At 32.8% G+C, this 21,489-nt stretch overlaps 1 protein-coding gene across 1 annotated transcript in view; it reads left to right on the top strand.

Moving 5' to 3' along the window:
* The window catches only part of LOC114341711 (TBC1 domain family member 25), a 43,512-nt gene that overhangs the window by 10,317 nt on the left and 11,706 nt on the right, over positions 1-21,489 (top strand). Inside the window, exons 3-6 of the mRNA XM_028292522.2 lie at positions 6,822-7,008; positions 13,211-13,401; positions 16,936-17,205; positions 18,953-19,190. Of these exons, the coding sequence (XP_028148323.2) occupies positions 6,822-7,008; positions 13,211-13,401; positions 16,936-17,205; positions 18,953-19,190 (886 nt within the window). The remainder of the gene's footprint in view (positions 1-6,821; positions 7,009-13,210; positions 13,402-16,935; positions 17,206-18,952; positions 19,191-21,489) is intronic.

The following is a 21,489-nucleotide window of genomic DNA, read 5'->3' as shown; positions in this document are numbered from 1 at the left end:
TTTACAAAAATTATGAATTTTATTGCAAAAATAATAAAATAACAAAATATGCCTACAAAATAAAGCAACTTGACAATGTCAGCAATTTATAAGCAACTATCACCTATATGTTGAAATTAGGACAGAGAAGGAGCAAGAATTTGATAAAAATATCTCCAAAATATTAGATAATGTCGCCATATGTAGAGAGGCTCTGTATTTGCAAAAACAACTTGCCGTTATTGTGAAAGCTCTAGACAGATTCCAAAGCGATTCTGTAAACATTTCTGATGCAGTAGAAATATGGAAAGATGCCCTCGACCATGATTTGTTACAGTCATACAGACAAGAAATAAAAAAGAGATATGACTTTGCCATTCAACCATTTCACCTTTTTGCAAATACTATGGATCACAAATACATGGGAAGACGACTTACAGGGGAAGAAGAGGAAACAGTCGAACAATGGGTTGCATCGAATCTTTCTGATGAGTTTTTGGCAGTGATGTTATCATTCAAGATTAAGGATACAGATATGTTCCCCGCAACACTTTTCAAAGAAGAACTTGTCAAAAAATTCTCAACAAAGAAATGGTGGAAGCTGATATCAATAAAAAATAAAAAAAAACAAATAAAATACCATATGAATTTTGTATTTATATGTTATCTTTGTTCTCATGTCCAGCTTCATCTGCATCTATTGAGCGGATTTTTTCTTCATATGGATTAATATGGACTAAGCTTCGTAACAGATTAGGTGCCGATAGAGCTGCAAACTTGGTAAAAATATGTAATCATTTAAGAACCGAGTCCTCGTCCTCGACCGAGTCTAACGAATAACGAATGGGAATTGGGAATGTGACAAAAATACAGATTCTGAATTTCCTGATAACTAATATGCTTTGCTGATGCTTTGTTTAACAAGAAACTTGTTTATTTTTTTATTTGTCTATATACCATGTTTAAAATAAGTGTTTTATTAGTTTAGTTTCAGTTTCTCTCGTTTTGTATTCACCTACTACTTACTTCATGGTATTTATGCCAGTTTTTGTTTTTATTCAGAAATAAATATGACGTTCATTCAACTGAAAATTTGCTATTTTTGAAAAAACCCCAAAAAACCCAATAATAGTGGGTTTTATCAATTGAAAAAAACCCGAAAAAACCCGCTGGGTTTTATAAGATGGGGAAATTCTTTGCCAACCCTGAGTTTATCACCCTTTTAAGCAGCGGACATGTTTTTCGCTTTAGCCACTACTATTACTTATGCCCTATAAGTACTACCAGTTTATGGATTACTTCCAAAAAGATGTTCACCAGCTTCCTTACACATTTCAGCGCAGATTTTGTCGATTCCTGTGGCTTTATTTTTTTATGTTTTTGGATAACGTTTGACACTTCTTCTCTTGTTATTGCTTCACTGTTTAGTTGCTGTTGTATGTTAACCCTAGAAAGATAATCATATTGTGATGTACATAAAAGATAATCATACGTAAAATTGACACATGTCAATATTTCGAGGTTTATACATTAATTTTTTTTTGTTTTATGGCATAGACTTGGGTATTGGTAGGGGAGCCCAAGCGGGGATTTTTGCAGTTACTCGAGCGCGTCAGATTATCATATGGGGAGAAACCTGGTACACTGCAGATGTACCTCTACCATATATTGGCTCTTAACACAGGGGAGTTCGTTAAGGGGGGCCCAAAAAAAAAATCTATCCTTAAAAAAACTCGAAATTGTCAGATTAAGATAAGGTAAGTTAAGTACATGCAAAAGAGTGTATATTTAAAAAATCTGACGATTTGAGCCGGGCGTAAGAAAATGGGTGAGTCACAAAATTTCACAAGAAAAAAGCGAATATTTCGCGAAATTAATGACAGATCAAAAAACTAAAAATTATGTGCTCAATATTTTTTAAAAATCTATCGAATGATACCAAACACGACTTCCCACGGAGAGGAGTGGGGGGTAAATTTAATATTTTAAATACGAATCCCGCGATATTTCGCGAAATGAACATCAGATCAAATAACTGTAAAATACACTTATTCAATATTTTTGAAAAATCTATCGGATGGCACCAAACACAACCCCCCACGGGAGTGGGGTGGGGGGTTACTTTAAAATCTTAAATAGGAGCTCCCATTTTTTATTGCAGAATTATGGATAGATGGCGTTATAATCGGAAAAAACGATTGTTGGAAATGAAAAATTAAATTAAAAAACGGCAAGCGCCCACTAAAATGGAAAACTTTACTTAACTTTTTTTGGTTTTAGGACCTACTCTTCACAACCCAATAGGTCCCCAAAGCGCTCGAGTGACTGCACATTTAGCATACTTTGCTCCCCTACCATATCAATTAGCCAGTCACAACTTTTTTGTTTTCTATTCATACATAAAGAAGGCAATGAGGTCCTTAGAGTTCCATAGCAAACTCTTCCACAACTCTCTACTCAGTTCAAAAGCTGCAGATGGCCGCTATGGAGTATCCAAGTTGCTCACCACATTTTTCCATTATACATCTTCTTCTTCTTCTTCTTAATAATTAGATTAATAATAATTCTTCTTATACATTAATAATTTGAATAAACTCTACGTGATTATATAGTTCCGCACATATACAGATAATAAATAATACAAATAATTTATTTACATTATATTTATTTATTAAAAAAATCAAAAACTAAACTTTTATTATAAATTCACAAAATTTCGGAACATTATTTTTTCCTATAATAATGACATTTTGTATTATAAAAGAAATAATAAGCATGTATTATATAGAATAATAGGAACATAAAGTTACATAAAATAATATAATTATTATATAAATCAAAATCTTAATCACGTAAAAGGTAATCATGCATAGTTTTGTCGATATATTCCAAAAAGGGCGACACTTACATTAGCAACAGTTACGTTTCCTGGAAGCTCCTAGCGACGAATTAGATGTCCTAAACGCTCAGCGACGGATTCGCGCTATTTAGAAAGAGAGAGCAATACTTTGAAAATGCATGCGTCAATGAGCGCGTTCACCAGATGCAAACGTTGGCAATCAGTTTGCGCTTTATGGTTCTGAACGACTTGCTAACGTCAAACATGTTTGGAAAGCGGTCGCCATTTTTGCAAACATAAGATATTTAAGTTGAACTTTGCAAACGTGTTGAAATATGGCGGGAATTTAAATTGTATATATTGTAAAATATATTGATAAGGGTTTTATATATAAAATAAAGGCTACTGAAGACATTCTGCTACGTTATTATCTATTAAATAAATTTTCTTTTTTCCTTTAATAAAAAAAATAAATTCAAAAACGTATTTATTGAGAAAATTTATTTTAGGTTACGTTCAAACCAAGCAAGCAAAATGTCAAATTTTAACCTAAACAACCAACCGTTCAGTTCGCTGTCAACAAGTTTAGAATCAAAGCGCAAACATTTGTGAATGTGTTTGCATCTGGTGAACGCAGTCAATTTTACGCAGACTATCTTTCTAGGGTTAAGTTGATTTTATATGTTGTCGCCTTCTTCAACATAATTTAAATAGAGGTGATCACTAAAATGTTGTGTCCATCTATTAATAATTGAGTTTTAGGCCTGGATCCCGCGTACCAAAAAAAAAGTTGATTAATAACAAGCTGAAAATTTGTTAATAGCTTAACGGTGTCTAGTCGGACAAACTTTGATTTACGGGAACACTGGAACAGGGAAAGATTTAATTGTGGAACATTTTAAAAATTTGGAATGTCAGATTACGAAAACGTCCCATGTATTTTGTCGGATAGAACATCCAATCGATTTGTTACCCTTTCATTAAACTCTCATGCAAAAATCAGACTGCTATTACTAACTAACATGATTCCTGCCATTTCGCATGTTCTTCGTGTTCCACTCATTAAACTGCCTAATTGGTGATAAACACCAGTCTGATTTTTGCATGAGAGTTTAATGAAATGGTAACAAATCAATTGGAAGTTCTGTCAGACAAAATACATGGAACGTTTTCGTAGTATGACGTTCCAAATTTTTAACCTGTTCCACAATTAAAACTTCCCCTGTTCCAGTGTTCCAGTAAATCAAAGTTTGTCCGACTAGACACCATTAAGCTATTAACAAATTTTCAGCTTGCTATTAATCAACTTTTTTTGGTACGCGGGATCCAGGTCTATTTGTATCATATAGAATTTCGCCGTTAATACCTATAAAACATTTTTCTTGGCTTAAATTCTTGATGTTTAGGGAGTTGTAGGTAATACTTTCTTGTTTCATTTTTATCAAATAGACTTTGTACATATCTCATTTAACGTTTTCTGTTTATCTCTTCTTAAATCGATGGATAGCTTTTCTTCTCTTCTTTTTTTCCTGCTTCAAGAGTTTGATATATGCTGCATTTTTGCTGTTTGTTGCCATCTCGCACCCATCAAACCACTGACTCTTTTGTGCCCTGCTTTTACTCAATATTTCAACTGATTTCTTCAGTACAATATCTCGTATTTTTATCCATAGCTGGTTTATATCTTCTTCTACTACAGTTTTCTGCCATATTTTATCATATTGTTCTACTTGCACATACATTTGTCATGTCCGGATCTTTTAGTTTGTGAATATTTATATTCTCTTTTCTTATTATGATCTCCTTTTTTATTTGATATTCTTTCTTTAAACCGTGACTTAACCAATAGTGACAAATAGTAACACTATCATGTTTTTATTTCATGAAAAGTATGGTACCAATAATATATTTGAGAAAAGCGAAAAGTAAAAATCAACTGTCTTTTTCACAATAATATATTTGTTTACATTTTTTTATTTATTTTATTTTGTAAATACAAATGAAATAATGTTAAGTTGAGGTGATACATAATATGTTTTTGTGCTATAAATAGTTAATGTTGTTTTACGATAAAGAAAGTAATTACTATTCAGGAAAAGTACTTGAACATCAGTAAGCAGATAGGGTGAATTACATTAATAAAGCAACCTAGAAATTAATGATTTAGTATAAGTAATACTCAAGGATATACAAAAATATATTAATTATAGTAAATATTAAGTTATTGACTCATACTATTCGTATTACTGTACACTGCGTGTTAAAACAAATGGTATCTAACGTATGATTCATTGGATATACACAAAATTCACTGCTACAAAAATGTGGCTGCCACGGGAAGTACATAAAGGCCCATGTTTTCATTTATAATTTATGAAACCATTCAACTCCTTATTACGCTTCTGCCCTTTGGCGTACCAAATTTTTTAATCCTTAATTTTGTTAATAAACAACAAAAAAGTCATGTTATAGGTGTTGTGTGGTTAGGTTTGGCATATGCAGATGATGTGGAGCTAGTTGCCTGCACAACACGCAAGCTAGAAGAGATGTATACCACCTTCTCAAATGCCTCAAAAATATGGGCCTGCAAGTAAATGAGGAGAAAACTAAGATGATGCCATCAACACCCAACAATAGAGCCAGAAACATCAGTCACCAATTCACGGTTGATAACTCTACCTTTGAAGTGGTGGACAACTTCACATACTTAGGCTCCCTGATCACCAAGGAGAACGTCATGACGGAAGAAATCAAGCGAAGGATAATACTAGCAAACAAATGCCATTTTGGACTGAGTAGACATATATGAGAAGCAGAAACTTAAGCCAAAAAACAAAAATTACCATATACAAAACCCTTATACAACCAGTGTTGACATCTGAATCGGAGACATGGACCATATCCAAGGCAGATGAAAACTGCTTATATTTGAAGGATCTTGAGAAAAATATTCGGTGGCATCTGTGAAAATGGTGTTTGGAAGAGGTACAACTACGAGACATACCTCAGATGTATGTAAACATGTATTCGGTGGTAAAGACGTAGTATCTCTTATAAAAATAGGAAGACTAAGATGGGCAGGGCATCTAGCAAGATTACAGCAGAACAACCCTCATAGAAGAATCCTTATGTCACAACCTGTGGGAAGTAGAAATAAGGGTAGGCCAAAACTCAGATGGAAGGATGGTGTAGACGAGGATGGTAGAAAAATACGCGCAGCAAATTGGCAACAGTTTGACTGAACTGACTGGCGTAATAGACTTGGGAAGGTCGAGGCCCTTTTATAGGGCTGTAGCACCATTGATGATGAGGTGTTGTGTGGAGGGCGCCAAACCGTAAAGTATTATATACATATATAATCCTCGTTCTCAATCTAACCGACCTCATCAAAAGTAGTCCCATCGAAGAAGTTTAAATATCTACAGAAAATAGGTCGATGTATAAAACAGACCGAATAACTAACACAGAATTGCTCCGTAGATCGGGAGTAACCGACGCAATCAAAAGAATATCGACCTTAAAATGGAACTGGGCAGGGCATATCGCGCGAACGAAGGACGGCAGATGGACGAAACATATTCTCGAGTGGAGACCCAGACAAGGACGCCTTTCGAAGCAGAGGACGACCACCAACAAGAAGGACAGATGACATGAAGCGGATATTCCAAAATTGGATGCAAGCTGCTCAGAATAGGAATTTGTGGAGTGAACTACGGGACGCCTACGTCCAGCAATGGACAAGTATAGGCTGAATGATGATTATGATGTGTAAAACAACAATGATTTATTGGTCCTTCGAGCCGGATGTGAGACCAAGGGAACATGTTAGAAAAGTTAAAAGTGAGATATGTTACATTATACAAACACGTGTAGAACTTACACACAAATACATACGTCGGTACCTTATGATTTTTAATAGTGACGGATTAATGAGATTCTCCAATACTTTACCAATCTTTTATTTACCTTACTATGCCCATTGTAAAAAACTGCTTGTTTTCAGAGCTCACAATGCCTCTGTGGCTAGCAACAGTGAACCTTGTTTGTCCTTAAGAGTGGATCTGAAACCTTTCGAAGAAAGCTCCGACGACTGGGAGATTAAACAAAATGTACCTATTATCACGCAAATCAGAACAGTTACAAGTCAAGAAGCCAAACCTGCGCCCAGACTTCATGGCATATTTAATCAGGTAAGCCAATGAGTTGTATGTTGTTTTGCAAAATTATAAGAGAAAACTACATTTATCTTATTATATTGTCATTTCTAATAGATTCTAGTTCTTTGTACTGTGTATACTATTGTTACTACGTTGTAAATCTATTCTTCTTTGATCTTTGATCCTAGATACTTGAAGTCCTCTACTTGTGTAATGGTCTCATTATTCAGCTTTACATTTATATTTTCTTGAGTTTTCGATATTACTAAAGCTTCTGTTTTTTCAATATTTATTCACTTGCAAGTCTTTTTCTGATTTTGCCACAATTACCAGGTCATCGGCATATATCAACTCTGACACATAAACTTGTTGAAGTTTATACACCCCAACCCTAGTTCTTTTTACCTTACCGCTGCATTATTTTGCAATTTCGTCCATTAGAGTGATGAATAACAAAGGACTCAGAACATCATCTTGTCTTACACCTCTCCTTGTGTAGAATTCTAGAGATGAGTGATTGTTCGTTCTTACATTATTACGTGTACATTTATATATACTCTTTATTGCTTGGATTAACTTCGGTTTCACATTTCTACGGTTTAATATTTCCCAGATCTTGTTACGTGGCGCCCGATCAAATGCTTTTTCCAAGTCCACAAAACAGAGAAACAACTTACTGTTATGCTCTAGGGCTTTTTCGGATAACTGTCTCACCGTGAATATGAGATCGGTTGTACCTTGCCCTGGCCTAAAGCCGCATATCCAGTGTGGCCTCGATATTTTCTCGCAGCTTTTTCTCTAGTATTATTTTGTAGATTTTACTAGCAACTACCAACAATGATATTCCCCTGTAGTTGGAACACTTATGTTTATCACCTTTTTTGTTTAATGGTAGAATAGTTGCAAGAGTCCAATCTCTAGGTATGCATCCAGTACGCTAACAGCTCCTTATGATCTTCCATAGTAATTGTAATCCTTCTCCTTCCATATATTTAATTAACTCAGCCTTAATATTATCGTGTCCTGCAGCCTTGCCATTTTTTAATTTTAAAATTGCTTCCCTGTATTCTTCGTATGTTATGTCATCATTATCTTGTTCATTTAAATTGTACTCCTCCCTGTCATTCTCTATTTCGTCATAATCATCATTTCCTTTTTTAAATTTTCATTTTCTTGAATTATTTGTTTAAGCTTTTCCTTTGTACTCGCTATTCTCTTTTCTGAGTTCTTTCATTTCTCCTACCAACTCACCTACCATGTTTTTTATATCCTCTAGTTCCTTATCTTTCTTTCTATTATCAGTTATTAACGTTTTCATTATTAATTATATCATTAATATCATTTAATATCATTTTCATTATTTCCGTAATTTCATTCTCTCTATCTCGAGCATTCTTTTTATCGAGAGATCGATACACTTTTCTGCTTTTACTAAAGATATCCCCAAATTCATTATCTTTCCTTTTACCATCCTCTGATACATAAGCATCGCTGCCGCTGTCCGTCATCTTAATTTCAATTCCTCTACTATTACAAATTACTATTATAATTAATTGTTTGACTGTATTATACTCGTATTCCTATTTATATCTGAATGTTGTTTATTTTTATTTATAAAATAAATAAATGTTTTGCAATCCAACTAAGGTGAAGTGGGGCAATTGGGATCAGGAAATTATATAATTGGAATTACAAGCTATTTTATTTGGTTATGAAAAAGCCTATTGATTTGAAACTTTAACATAATGTTATATGTGTATTTTTCTACACACAACATTTTTTACACATTTTTAAAACCATAGTTAGTGTTCGTTTTTTTAACTACAAAAAATGTTTACAGGTGATCCCAATTGCCCCAGCTAACTGGGGTAAATGGAATCAAGGCCTCTGAAACCCATATGATCCAATGCATTGAGTTGATTGGGCAATTGGAATATAGCTGTTAATTTCTGTTTTCAGGGGCTTTTTATAGTTATGTTTTATCTTTTATGGTTCTCGAGATATGAAAATGTTTGTAAATCTCAAAGGGACATGCTCTAATGTGTACGTTGAAAAAATAACAAAATAAACCTCAAATAACCTTGTATTAAGGACAGTTAAAATGTTTTTACTTACCTAAGTTAGTTCCAAGTAAAAATAAGCTGAATTGGAAAAGAAATCATGTAATTTTTCTTCTTATTTATTTTACACTTCTAAACAAAATTAAAGAATTTATTTAGTCTTTTTCTACTTAGTAATATATAAATGTAATTCACTATTAATGAAGTCTTTTTCTATTTACATATTTACAAGAATGTTTGTTTTTTGAAATTTCTTTCATTGAATGTTGTAGGTGGCAAAAGAAACTCTGAATATTAGTTCCTCTCTCCGGCCTACTGTCGGTATTGGAAGCCGAACTAGTATGTGTTCCATAGTTGTAACCGACACATCCTCCTGGTCAGGCCAAACAAAGACACTGTCAGTATTACCACTTCTTTTGCGGGCAAATTTTATGACTGGTTCATGTTCACTGAAATCTATAATTTGCCCAACATAGTGTTTGATAGTGGTTTTGCCAGGTAGGGAGATCAAGACAAAATCTCCAACTTTATAGTCTAGGAGGCCCCCCTGAGGTTCTTCTTCATGTTCTACTTCCTTCTCTTCATCGCTCAGACACTTTGCCAAATCCTCAATTGTGAGTTGTTCAAAGTCGTCCTCGCTATTGGAAATTATCACTTCCTCACTGTCGTCACTCTCTTCATAATACATTTTCTTTTTTTGTTGTTTTTTTGTCAATTTTGGCTTGGATTCTGAGATTATTTTTTTATTTAAAATAAACTTGGATCTTGGTTGATTACTTCCTTTTAATGTAGGCCTACATGGTTTCTTCTGTTTTAGCTCCTTCTTATTCTTAGCTTCTTTTTCTTTAAGGTCAAGAATTCTTTTCGATTCAGGTTCAGTGACAACTTCTGCTCCAGGTACTATTTTCCGTTTTGTAGTTTTCTTTAAAATAGGTGTTTGTTTGATTCTGTCCAATAAAAGATCTTCAAAAGATCTTCGCTCATAGTTGACGGTTGTGATTGTAGGCGTACTTGAAGATCCTGATTGAGTTCCTGATGGTCCTGCTTGTGTTCCGGAAGGTTCTGCTGGGAACTCTGAAGGCCTTGGTTGAAATCCTGATGGGCCTGGTTCAACTCCAGGAGGTCTCTCTTCTTCGACAGTTTGTGGTTGAGGATCTGTTTCCCTATTTCTATTATTGTAACGCTCCAGTGCTTCAGGATCAAATTTTGATTTGTCAATGACCTCTTTATCAAAGGGATGGATTCCAGTCTTTCTAAATCCTTGTACAATAATGTTTTCAGTCGTTTCTCGCCAAACTGTTCCAACTAGTATGGCGAATTCTTTCTTTGGAATCTTCACGCCTATATGCTGTCTTTGAAACGCTGTAAGTTTCTCATCCCACCGAACTTTCACACTCTTGTAGACTGAAACGTCAAGAGGTTGGAGTAAGTGACTTGAATGAGATGGAAGTTTGAGGATGGTCACGTCGTTGGCAATAGCTAAGTCTATGGTCTTTGAACTCAGATGAGTAGAATGGCCATCAAAGATCAGTAGGATTGGTCTCTCGGGTACGCAGTTTGTTAAGAAAGTCTTTTGAAAGTAGTTATAGAATACATCTGTCTCCATCCACCCATTTGCTGTTGCTGTGTACGAAGTGTTCGGAAATGCCTTGTCCTCTGGAGCCAACCATGAATCCCAGAGGTTTTTTCCTTGGAACACAATTAGCGGAGGCAACTTTTCTCCCAATGCATTCGCTGCAAACAGCACAGTGGTATTCTCCCTTCCAGGTCCACTAACCACCCGTGCCGATGGTTTATTAATCTCGCCAACCACTTTTGTTTTGGAGGGATCTAGACAGAAACTGGTTTCATCCAGGTTGTAGATTCTCGATGGTTTATGTTCTAGATCTAGCTTCTTCTTGGTCTCCTGAATGAGGTCAAGACAGTTGTACACAATGAATGGGTCCATCGCCTTCTTCCTGGCAAATTCTAGGGCCTGGGGCTTTTTTATTGATAGCCGATTTCTTCTTTTGAAACCCAAGAACCAGTCCTCTCCTGGGTAACCATTCTTGAAAGGGGTTTTTATATTATTCGATATGACGTACTCTGCAATGACTTCAAATACTTCTTTCCTTGAAAGCCCCCAGCCCCACTTTTCCAAAGTCTTGAGGCCGTTGGCAAGTGCGGCCTCTTCATTTTCAGATAATGCTGTAGGTCTTCCTGCCCCTACTCCAACTGTTCTAGTTCCTTTTTTTGCATGGAGAAGAGTTGAAAAAGGAACTTTGTACTTGTTTGATGCACTTCTAACAGAATGTCCTTTGTTGACATAGTCAATAGCTTGCTGAAAAGTCTCATTAGAGTATTTTTTATCTTTATTGTTTTTTCTTTTGTAATTTCTCACCATGATGTAACATTAATTTAACTTTAAAACTTTGCAACTGATGATGTGTTTCTTAACTTTAAAACTCCTTCAATCAATCTTTAAAACACTTTCTTTGCCTGAAAACTATTAACAAAATTACTTGGGGCAATTGGAATCATGTATTCCAATTGCCCCAACAGCTGTGATCCCAATTGCCCCGATTTGATATTATTTGGGGCAATTGGGATCACAGCTGTAATTTATATGTCCTTCATCCTAGAGGGTTTTCACATTTTTTTTTGGATTCTACATAATAAATTAGTTATAATCCATCATCTATTCGTCTTTTAAATGATGAGGAGTCAATCTGAAAAAAACAGGAAAAACTCAGAATAAATTAAGCGTAAAAGTTAAAATGTCAAGATTTTTTTGAAAAATCATAAACATAATAATTGAACCTTTATCTAAAAAACAATTATAGTAGAAGATAGAAAACAAGTTGGGCTACAAGGAAAATATATATTTAAATGTTTATCTTGTTATATATACCCAGTAGCGTCCGTGATTTCAATAGCCCCGCGATTCCAATTGCCCCACTTCACCTTACTTATTTACAGTAAGTTTTAATTCAAATTGTTTATGCACGAAAAATTTGATACCAATTGCAACTACAGTAGAACGTCGATAATCCGGACGTCAAAAATCCGGATCGTCAATAATCCGGATTTGTATCTAGCAAAAATATCTGTTTCTTTTAAAATAAATTAAGAACTTCGCTGCGAAAAACGAATGTCTACCGCAGTTCAAAAATATTTTAAACATTTTTTTAAAAGCCCAAATAGGGTCTGATGTTTTACTGTACACATGCTGCTATTATAAATTATGTAATTACAGTGGTTAAACATAAAAAAAGTTTTGATTAATTTCACCTCTAGACACTTTACTGTACAAGAGAAAACATAAAATTTTAAAACGTTTGTTGTACTTTAATGTGTATACCGGCCTTTTTTTAAGGTAATTTCGATAATCCGGATAATTTGATAATCCGGATGGGGTCCGGTCCCAATTAATCCGGATTATTGACGTTCTACTGTAGATCAAATTTAGAAAACACCAATAATTAAAATCACTTACCGATCGCAAAATCTTAAATCAAAATACTTCTGTGTTCTTTGTACACAAACAACATTCACAACACTAAATAAGCCTAAATCAATCCTAAATCAATTTACATCAAATATCTAAATGGTTTTCGTGATAAAGCCCGCTGTCGAGTTGTTTATCGACTACACCACATAAAACACGACCGTTCTCCACGCTTGCCAAAACTCAAAAAAAAAACCACCTTCATTATAGTGAGATTTAATAATTCGATGGGCACATCATCTGACCTAGTAGCTTTTCCATTTTTTGTGTTTTTGATGGCATAGATGACTTCTCGTATTATTGCTGGCCGCGGTTTCTAATGGCAGTTCGTATTTTTTATTATTATTTGATGTAATAATTGATCCTGTGACACAATCTCTCCTTCGCATCAGTAATTATATCCCCTTTATCATTTTTAAGGATATTCAAGGATTAAGGATAGCATTTCTTTGATTTTTTGTGTAAATTAAAGCTATCACACTTTTTATCTAGATCTTCAATTTCTTTGCATCTGTCGGAGAGCTACCTCACTTTTGCTTCTCTAATTTTCTCTCTGATGTTTCCCTGAATTTCTTTGTAATTATTCAGGTATTTTCCTTTATGTTTTCTTTGATTTTGCATTATGGTCTTTGTGTTGGGTGTTAGCTAAAAGTAAAAAGTAAAAGAAGTTACACAAGGTATTTTCTAGGTGGGAAAAACTCTTAATCTGGTTCAGAGAGCATTCAATTTCGGAGAAGATGGCAATACTACATTACAGCCGCCTAGACCTCCGTTATCAGATGCAGAATTTCGGAGATTTTTAGATCCAGTAGGACAGATAATGTATGCCAAAGAACTGAGATCTGTCATCTATTTTGGAGGAATTGAACCTAGTTTAAGGTATGTGTATTTGTTTTTGTTCAATATTGTTCTTGTTTTTGCGGTTCGATAAGAACAACACAATTTTATGGTTTGAAATACACTTTATTATTCAGTATAATAAATTTCAATTTTGTGTTAAATGAAATTTGCAACAAAAAATAAAAAAGAATGTGTGTGTACTTTGTACGCACGTAAGAAGTTATACTTCTATTATTATGATTTCAATGAAATTAGTATACTTAACAGGTTATTTGTATTTTATTTAAATATTAAACTAACTTTCTTTACCTACCACTTTTAAAAATTTTTTATTAAAACGATAACAAAAATATAAAAAAAAAAGAATATGAATCGTCCGGGATTTGAACCCGGGACCTCTTGATCTCCGGTCACACGCTCTACCACTGAGCTGTATACCTTTTGCTTTGAGAGGTTACAAGATTTCTCATACATACTGGCAAATTTAATAGACCAAGTGAAGTGTACAAAAATATTTTAAATATACTTACTATTATTATAAAATATCTTATTCCCGAGGAAGACAAATCCAAAGACACAAAAGTTATAATAAATAATATATTTACTAAGAACACTCAGTGGCGTGCTGGAACTTTTCAAGCGGCCCGGTAATTTTATAGAAAAGCGGCCTCCCATTATCATTTTATCTTCTATTATCAGGATGTTTTATTCGTCATTTATAAAATCAAAAAAAAAACAAAAATATAAATTATTTTTAAATCAAACATAAGTCTTTGAATTCAATGTTTTTTTTTAATTTGCTATATTTTTTTTATTTAAAAATAAGCAATCTTACAAATAATAAACAACATGTATGACATATGTATGCAGTAAGGTAGAAACTATAATTTCCTGAATAAATATAATATGAATTTAATGTAATTAAGATGAAAGTAAAATAAAATTTTGAAAATTTTTCAATTATGTATAAGTTGAATTTTAGTAAATCAATTATACAAGAGAGTGCAAATACAAGTACCTACAGTGCAAATACTTTAATTTAACAATATTTAAAATGTTAATAGCCTTACACCTAGAGGTAGAAAGGCTTAGGACTAAAAGTAAGTAAAATATTATTAATACAACGCAATAATCTAAACATGTTTTGCAATTATTTTATAAAATAATTATCTACTTAACTCTCGATCAATAATTTCCATATTAAACTAGATTTTTGAGCAAATTCGTCGATTATTTCATCATTTTTAAGCTCATACAAAGCTTCTTTTATAGCCATTAGCATAAAAATGTTTTCAAGTGATCATTTGTTAAACTACTTTTTAACAGATTTTTTATGTATTTCAACGTTGAAAAGCTTTTTTCGCATACTTGTGTCACTGAAAGAGTTAATAAATGCTTATATACTATTTAAATTTGAATAAACACACTGATATAAGTTGTACCTACTTATGCAAAACAGCGTAACAGCAAGCTGTACAATCTTTACACTAACAATAAAACACTGAAAAAGTTTGTTTTCTATACTTCCACAAAATTTGAATACTTTCCTGAAAACAAACGTTTTCAGTGTGTTATTCTTAGATAAAATGAACTTCCATCAAGTAACGGTCGAATCCATCAATCTTTACAGTTTTTAGTACCACACGGAGGTGAAGTTTTTACGATATCAACAACATTGTCATCTGTTAGGTACTTCATGTTCATTATAACTTAGATTAATAATATCATCTCATCCTTCATATTTTCTGTAGACTGGACATATTCATCATTAACTCGATCTTTCATAATTTCAAGTTTTTGCAAAATCCTATTTTTAATACAATCCATTTATCAGTAAAATCCACGAGTTCTTCTCTAATTGCAGTCGCATATATGGTAGGATAAAAATTTCTTAATTTTTCAGTAAATGATTTAAATGCCGTTAAAGGTACACTTACCACTTTTTATTGTATCCAAATTTGTCTTAATCAAATCGTTTTTCGATACTTCCAATAATTCGGCCATTAATCTATTTATGTATATAGAGCCTTATTCACTTACTTAAACTGTAATTTACAAATATTAAAAAAAATTAAATTTTTTTAAAATGTTTTATTAATATTATTGGCAAAATTTACATTTGATTAGAAATTTAAAAAAATATTTTTTTGTTACATTTAAAATTTTTTGTGAAAATGTGACTACCTATTTGACCGGCCTCAAGAGGCCGCGGCCTCTCGGTGATTGCACCGATTCATTTATATGGCCAGCACGCCACTGAGAACACTAATATATCCTTTTATATGATATAATATGACTTATTTGCGCTGACAGCGCTGATACATACATATCTTGAAAGATTAGCAACGAAATACATACAAATTTCACTCTCGATCGTAAAGAAGTATAACTTCAATAATGTCGGACCACACTAACTTGGCTGCATTTTGAATTGCTATTTCAAAATCAGAAATTATTCGCTTCGGTTTGAAATTTAAATTCAAATCTGTACATATTGTTATTAATGTATCAAAAGTACTTTTGTATGATTGCTGTGATTTATTTGGTAACAAACAAAATACTAGAGGAACATAAAAACCATTTTTGTAGCCATTTATAGTAAACATCTGACAAAAATATTTAGAACAGTATTGAAAAGTTCCATCTACATACAAAGAATCTACATTACACAAAAAGTAAAGATTTGTGAAACAACTAAAAATTGCGGAATTATATTTCGTAGATAATAAAAAGTTTTCACCTGTATTTGTTTTTAAATTTAAGTTCACTAACACTTGTAGAACTTCTTCCTGTGACTTGGGCAATTATGGTGTGAATTTTCGTCTTGCAGCATAGATATTTCTTCGAACGCAAGAAATGTTTTTCGTCGTCAGCGGTAAATTGGTGAAATTTTCCTTCCTCAATTCCTTGTGGACAATCTTTAAAGGTCTTTCACATATATCTTCTACAGCTTTCCTCTTTGTAGAATTACTAAAAATTTGCCGGTCAACGTGGATATCCGGAGCATAATTATGCTCCACCGATGCTTTTTAAGAATAACGTAATTTTCATCACCTTCCTTTGTGTACATTTTTTGTTGACACCCTTTTTTGATGCATCTCCATCTAACTTTTCCATCTTTTTAGACATGGGCCTTTGAATATGTATATTCATTAATTATTAATAAAAGTTCTCCCCTTTGACTAAACATAGTCGTTGGATTCGCCATTTAAAAGTTAAACACTAACGGACAAAACCGGACACTATACCATAATACTTGCAACTGAAGTGAATAACCGAAAATATTTATATTCTTACTTTCAGCTATAATCAAATTTGGAGTTTCCGGTCATTAAGACTTAATCCCCAACTTTCTCGGCGATGAGGCAGCAGGTACTTGGGATTACTGGGCCCGGGTAGTTCGTGGGGCAGTTAGATAACGCCGGTTTATATTTATTGAAACAAATGAAGTCGCTAAGGACCAAATCTGGTGAATGTGGTGGATTCTCCAACAATTCTCAACTCAAAACTTTAATTCATGTATTTTAGTCATTGTCAAAGTTCTAAAATTATTTGTATGATGTGCGCTTTTAGGAAAGTAGTATGGAAACATTTGCTGAACGTGTATCCAAGCGGAATGACTGGCAAAGAACGAATGGACTATATCAAGAAGAAAGCATCGGAATACGTAAATTTAAAAGAAACCTGGAAGACTGCAATTGCTCAAGGCCAAGTGGCGGGAGAGCTGGCCTATACGACTGGAATGGTCAGAAAGGATGTACTCAGAACTGACAGACATCATCCTTTCTATGCTGGTAGCGACGATAATCAAAACATTGCTTCTTTATTCAATATCCTTACCACGTGAGTATTTTATTTTTTGTATCTCTTTTTATTTAATTAATACATTTATGTGTAATTAAGTACGTATATCCAAATGATGGTAGAAAGTAAAAACAAAGGGTTGAATGTTGTAACGGGTAGCTCTTTTAGGACGACAGACTCAGTAAAACACAGGCTAAAAACAAAGTAAATATATTCAGGATATTTATATACAAAAATCCACGAGGAAAATAAAATTCTTGTAGCTGGCTGTATACCATAAATCACAAAAAATACTGGATCCTTTGTAAAAGGTATATTTAAAAGACCCCAATAAGGGTTACATCATAATAAACAAAACGTTTTCGGATTAACATTGATGATGGATTATTTGTTAATCCGAAAACCTTTTGTTTATGTGATATAATCCTTATTGGGGTCTTTTAAATATACAAAATTGGAAAGAAATCCTTTGTAAAAGGTATAAAAATTTTTTTATTAAAAATCTCTTAAAAGGGCTACATCACAACAAAACGTTTTCGATTTTTATAAAAAATCATCATCAGTGTTTTTTTTATAAAAATCGAAAACGTTTTGTTGTGATGTAGCCCTTTTAAGGGATTTTTAATAAAAAAAATTTTATACCTTTTACAAAGGATTTCTTTCCAATTTTGTGATTGATGGTATACAGCCAACTACAGGAAAACTTTTTCTTTTCCTTGTGGATTTTTTAAATATACCTTTTACAAAGGATCCAGTATTTTTTTATTTATATACAGTTCAAAATAAATAAAATATAATTATTCGCGGTGTGCAAGTACTTGGAAGGGATACGTTAAACGATCGTGCGCGAATAGCGGATAAATATTGCAACTTTCTTAAATAATTCATATTGTCAATTGAAATTGTCAAATTGACGTACATTTCATATCTACTGTCATTGAAAAAGAAAAATTATATGTTGCTCCACAATATTGATATGATATGCAATTATTATATAAAGGTAAATTTAATTAATTGTATTTTGCTTGCAGTACTGCATTTTAATAACTAATTTTATTTACTACATACAATTGTTTACGTTTTAATAACATAACCTGAATCTTATTTTTTCTTCTTATTATTTTTTGGGCTATGGCCTTGACAATTATCCAGTAACCAGGACTAATGTAATTGGCCAATATAATTAAAAGTGCGAATAAAGTTACAGAGCGTAGAAATAGGTGTCGCTTTGCCGAACTTGCACGGTCCCAATATGTTCTGCAAAGGAAAAATACCATTATACGTATTACTGTCATCAAAACATAATAACAATATTAGAATAATACACTACACAACACAGTATATTATGTTACAGTTCAAGTTGATTATAAATATAAAATGAAGATTTTAATTTAACATTTACTAGTAAAAGTAGACTTCAACTAGAAAAATGTTTCATCTCATTTTCATTTTTTAATGAAAATGGCCAATTTTCAACCACGAATACCTCAAAAAGTATTAAGTTTAAAAAAAATACAGAACAGTTTTTGATTAGAATTAGATTCTCTAGCCACTTCCGTGGTTATTTTGAATAAAAAATTTTTCACCCCCTTGAAGGGGTGGGAACCGCCCCCAAGAAAAAAGCGCACATCGGCATAGGGTAGACTTTGTTTCTTAAGCTATTCTCTACTTACTGTGAAAATATCAAGTAAATATATTTAGTAGAATGGAATTCGGAGCCAAATACCCTCATTGACTGCCCTATTCATATTTATAAGAAAATCACGATAATTTATCTATGTTTTAGCTACGCTCTCAATCACCCCAAAGTAAGCTATTGTCAAGGAATGAGCGATTTGGCATCCCCGCTATTGGTCACCATGAACGACGAAGCTCACGCCTATATCTGCTTCTGCGCACTGATGCAGCGGTTGTGTACCAACTTCATGATAGATGGCATTGCCATGACTCAGAAGTTCACTCACTTAGCCGAAGGAATTTTGTACTATGATCCCGAATTTTATAATTATTTGAAAATACATCAGGTAAGGAAAATTTTAGCAGTGTAACAAGAAAAATATAAATAATTTGTAACTTAAATTCTCAAACTTAATAACCTTAGTGACCTTGAAAAAACACATGGATTGTTTTGGTACAAATACACCACTCCAAAAAATTAACGCATCACCTTAAAAATGGGTTATTTTTGACGTCTCGAATATCCCAAACCTGTTGTCCGATTTTTTTAATATGTTATCCGCTATGAGCTCTTAGGTAGAGAGTGTGACATAGGTGAGAGAGTTGTCACAGTAGTGACAAGTCAGTGAACTTTTGTTGGAAATTTGACGTTCTGCTGAATTAAGAGTTGCATATAATTTTTACTAATTGGCTCACGAAAATTGTTGTATTAAAGTAAATTGTTGTTACAATAGTAACTGTGTATTCTACAGATTTGCTGTCGCTAAGCATAAAGTTGCTACATTATTTTCGATGGTCGAAATTTCTTAGAAAAAACAAAAAGTTTCTTTTGGATGAGATATTTAAAATTAAAAATCACACTAAATTTTCCCTTTTCTTCACCGCTGTAACTGATTAAAATAAACAAAAGTTTTCAGGGACTTTTGGCCCTCGATAATAATGTAATCTTTCCTTCTGCGTTAAAATTTTTCATTAATACTTATTAGTTTTCTCAGGATTCGAAAAAAATGAATGCATTTAAGTAGCATTTGACCAAGATTTTGCGCCTACCCCCTTAATTATTTGTTTAAGTGCAATAAGTGCATAATTTAATTTTTAATTAAGTATTATACTATAATTATATTAAATTATTATACTTTTTTGCAGAATAAATATTTTCTAATATTAGCTGTCAACATAAACTTCAAAACGATAATCAAAATCTTAAAAATAATCATAATGAATAATAAATTCTGTTCTTGCTGATATTAATTATCGATTACAATTCAATTACTTCTTTATGTTGTAAATATTACATGGTAAAAATTAAAAAATAGGTTTGAAACAATTATTATTTGCTTTTCTCCTTTCCTCTTTAAATTTTCGGCCGAAACGGTACTAGTCATCCGCTAGGTGGCGATACCAGCCATTCCAGCGAAACTCACAGAGGATAGGCAACACTTTTCTCTTTAAATTTCCAGCGAAAGTAATACTAGTAATCCGCTAGGTAGGTGGCGATACCAGCGAAGCTCATAGCGAATGGCCTTATTCTTTAACAATATCGCTGTAATAAAACTGTATTTTTTTCTCAAAGTTCACCACACTCTGTGGAATATTCCAGCATGTACAAAATACTAACATTCTATTATTTTTTTGTTCATTCACTTATGTTGGATAATAAAAAAGTTCAGTACTTTAACGAGTCATGTTCTTCTTCAATACAGGCTGTTTCTAAATAAGTGCGGCAAACTAAGGGGTAATTCTGCATGAAAAATAATGACTGTTTATTTCATAAACATATGTCCGCAAATGCTTCGTTTCCGACACACAGGATGTTGAAATTTTTCTTACAGACTGACGATTTACTTATTGCTCTAAAACCGGTTGAGATATGCAATTGAAATTTGGTAGGTTTTAAGAGGTAGGTAGTTATTGCGCATTGTTTGACATAGGTACAATTAAGAATTTTATATTCTCCATTGACGCGCTTACGGGTCATATTACTAGTATGCACGCCAATGGTGAATATAAAATTCTTAATGGTGTGTCAAAAAATGCGCAATAACTACCTCTTAAAACCCATCAAATGTCATTTTCATATCTCAACCGGTTTTAGAGCAATAAATAAATCGTCAGTTTGTAAGAAAAATTTCAACATCCCTTATCTCGGAAACGAAGCATTTGTGGACATAAGTTTATAATACAAACTGTCATTTCTTTTTCATGCAGAATTAACATTTAAAGTTTGTCGCACACCCTGTATTGATGAAAAATATGGCTAGTTGTTAAAGTACAGCCGGTTCCTAAAAAAACTGATACGACTCTTAGTAAGATTTGATCATGTTGAGCAGTGTATTTGATTGATCTGACATTATATTTATTATGACATACAAATAATAAAATAAACAAACAACTGATTACATATTATGTTAATTCATAAATTGTACTAATTATTAAGGTCTAAATGTTTTTATTATTTTAAATCTATCTAAACTTTTATATTAACTATCTAAATGATAGTTTTTACATCAAATAGATCACATAATTATTGTAAACGTGGATTATACAACAAAACAAATTAATATTCAATTCAGCCCTGTAACTTATTAAAATAAATATTATAGAAGTTTTCAGGGACTTTCAGTCCTCGGTAATAATGTAGTCTTT

Source organism: Diabrotica virgifera, chromosome 8, assembly GCF_917563875.1.
Source record: "Diabrotica virgifera virgifera chromosome 8, PGI_DIABVI_V3a".
Taxonomy (NCBI): Eukaryota; Metazoa; Arthropoda; class Insecta; order Coleoptera; family Chrysomelidae; genus Diabrotica; species Diabrotica virgifera.
Note: the sequence above shows the minus strand (reverse complement) of the source record. Positions and strands in the feature narration are given on the sequence as shown.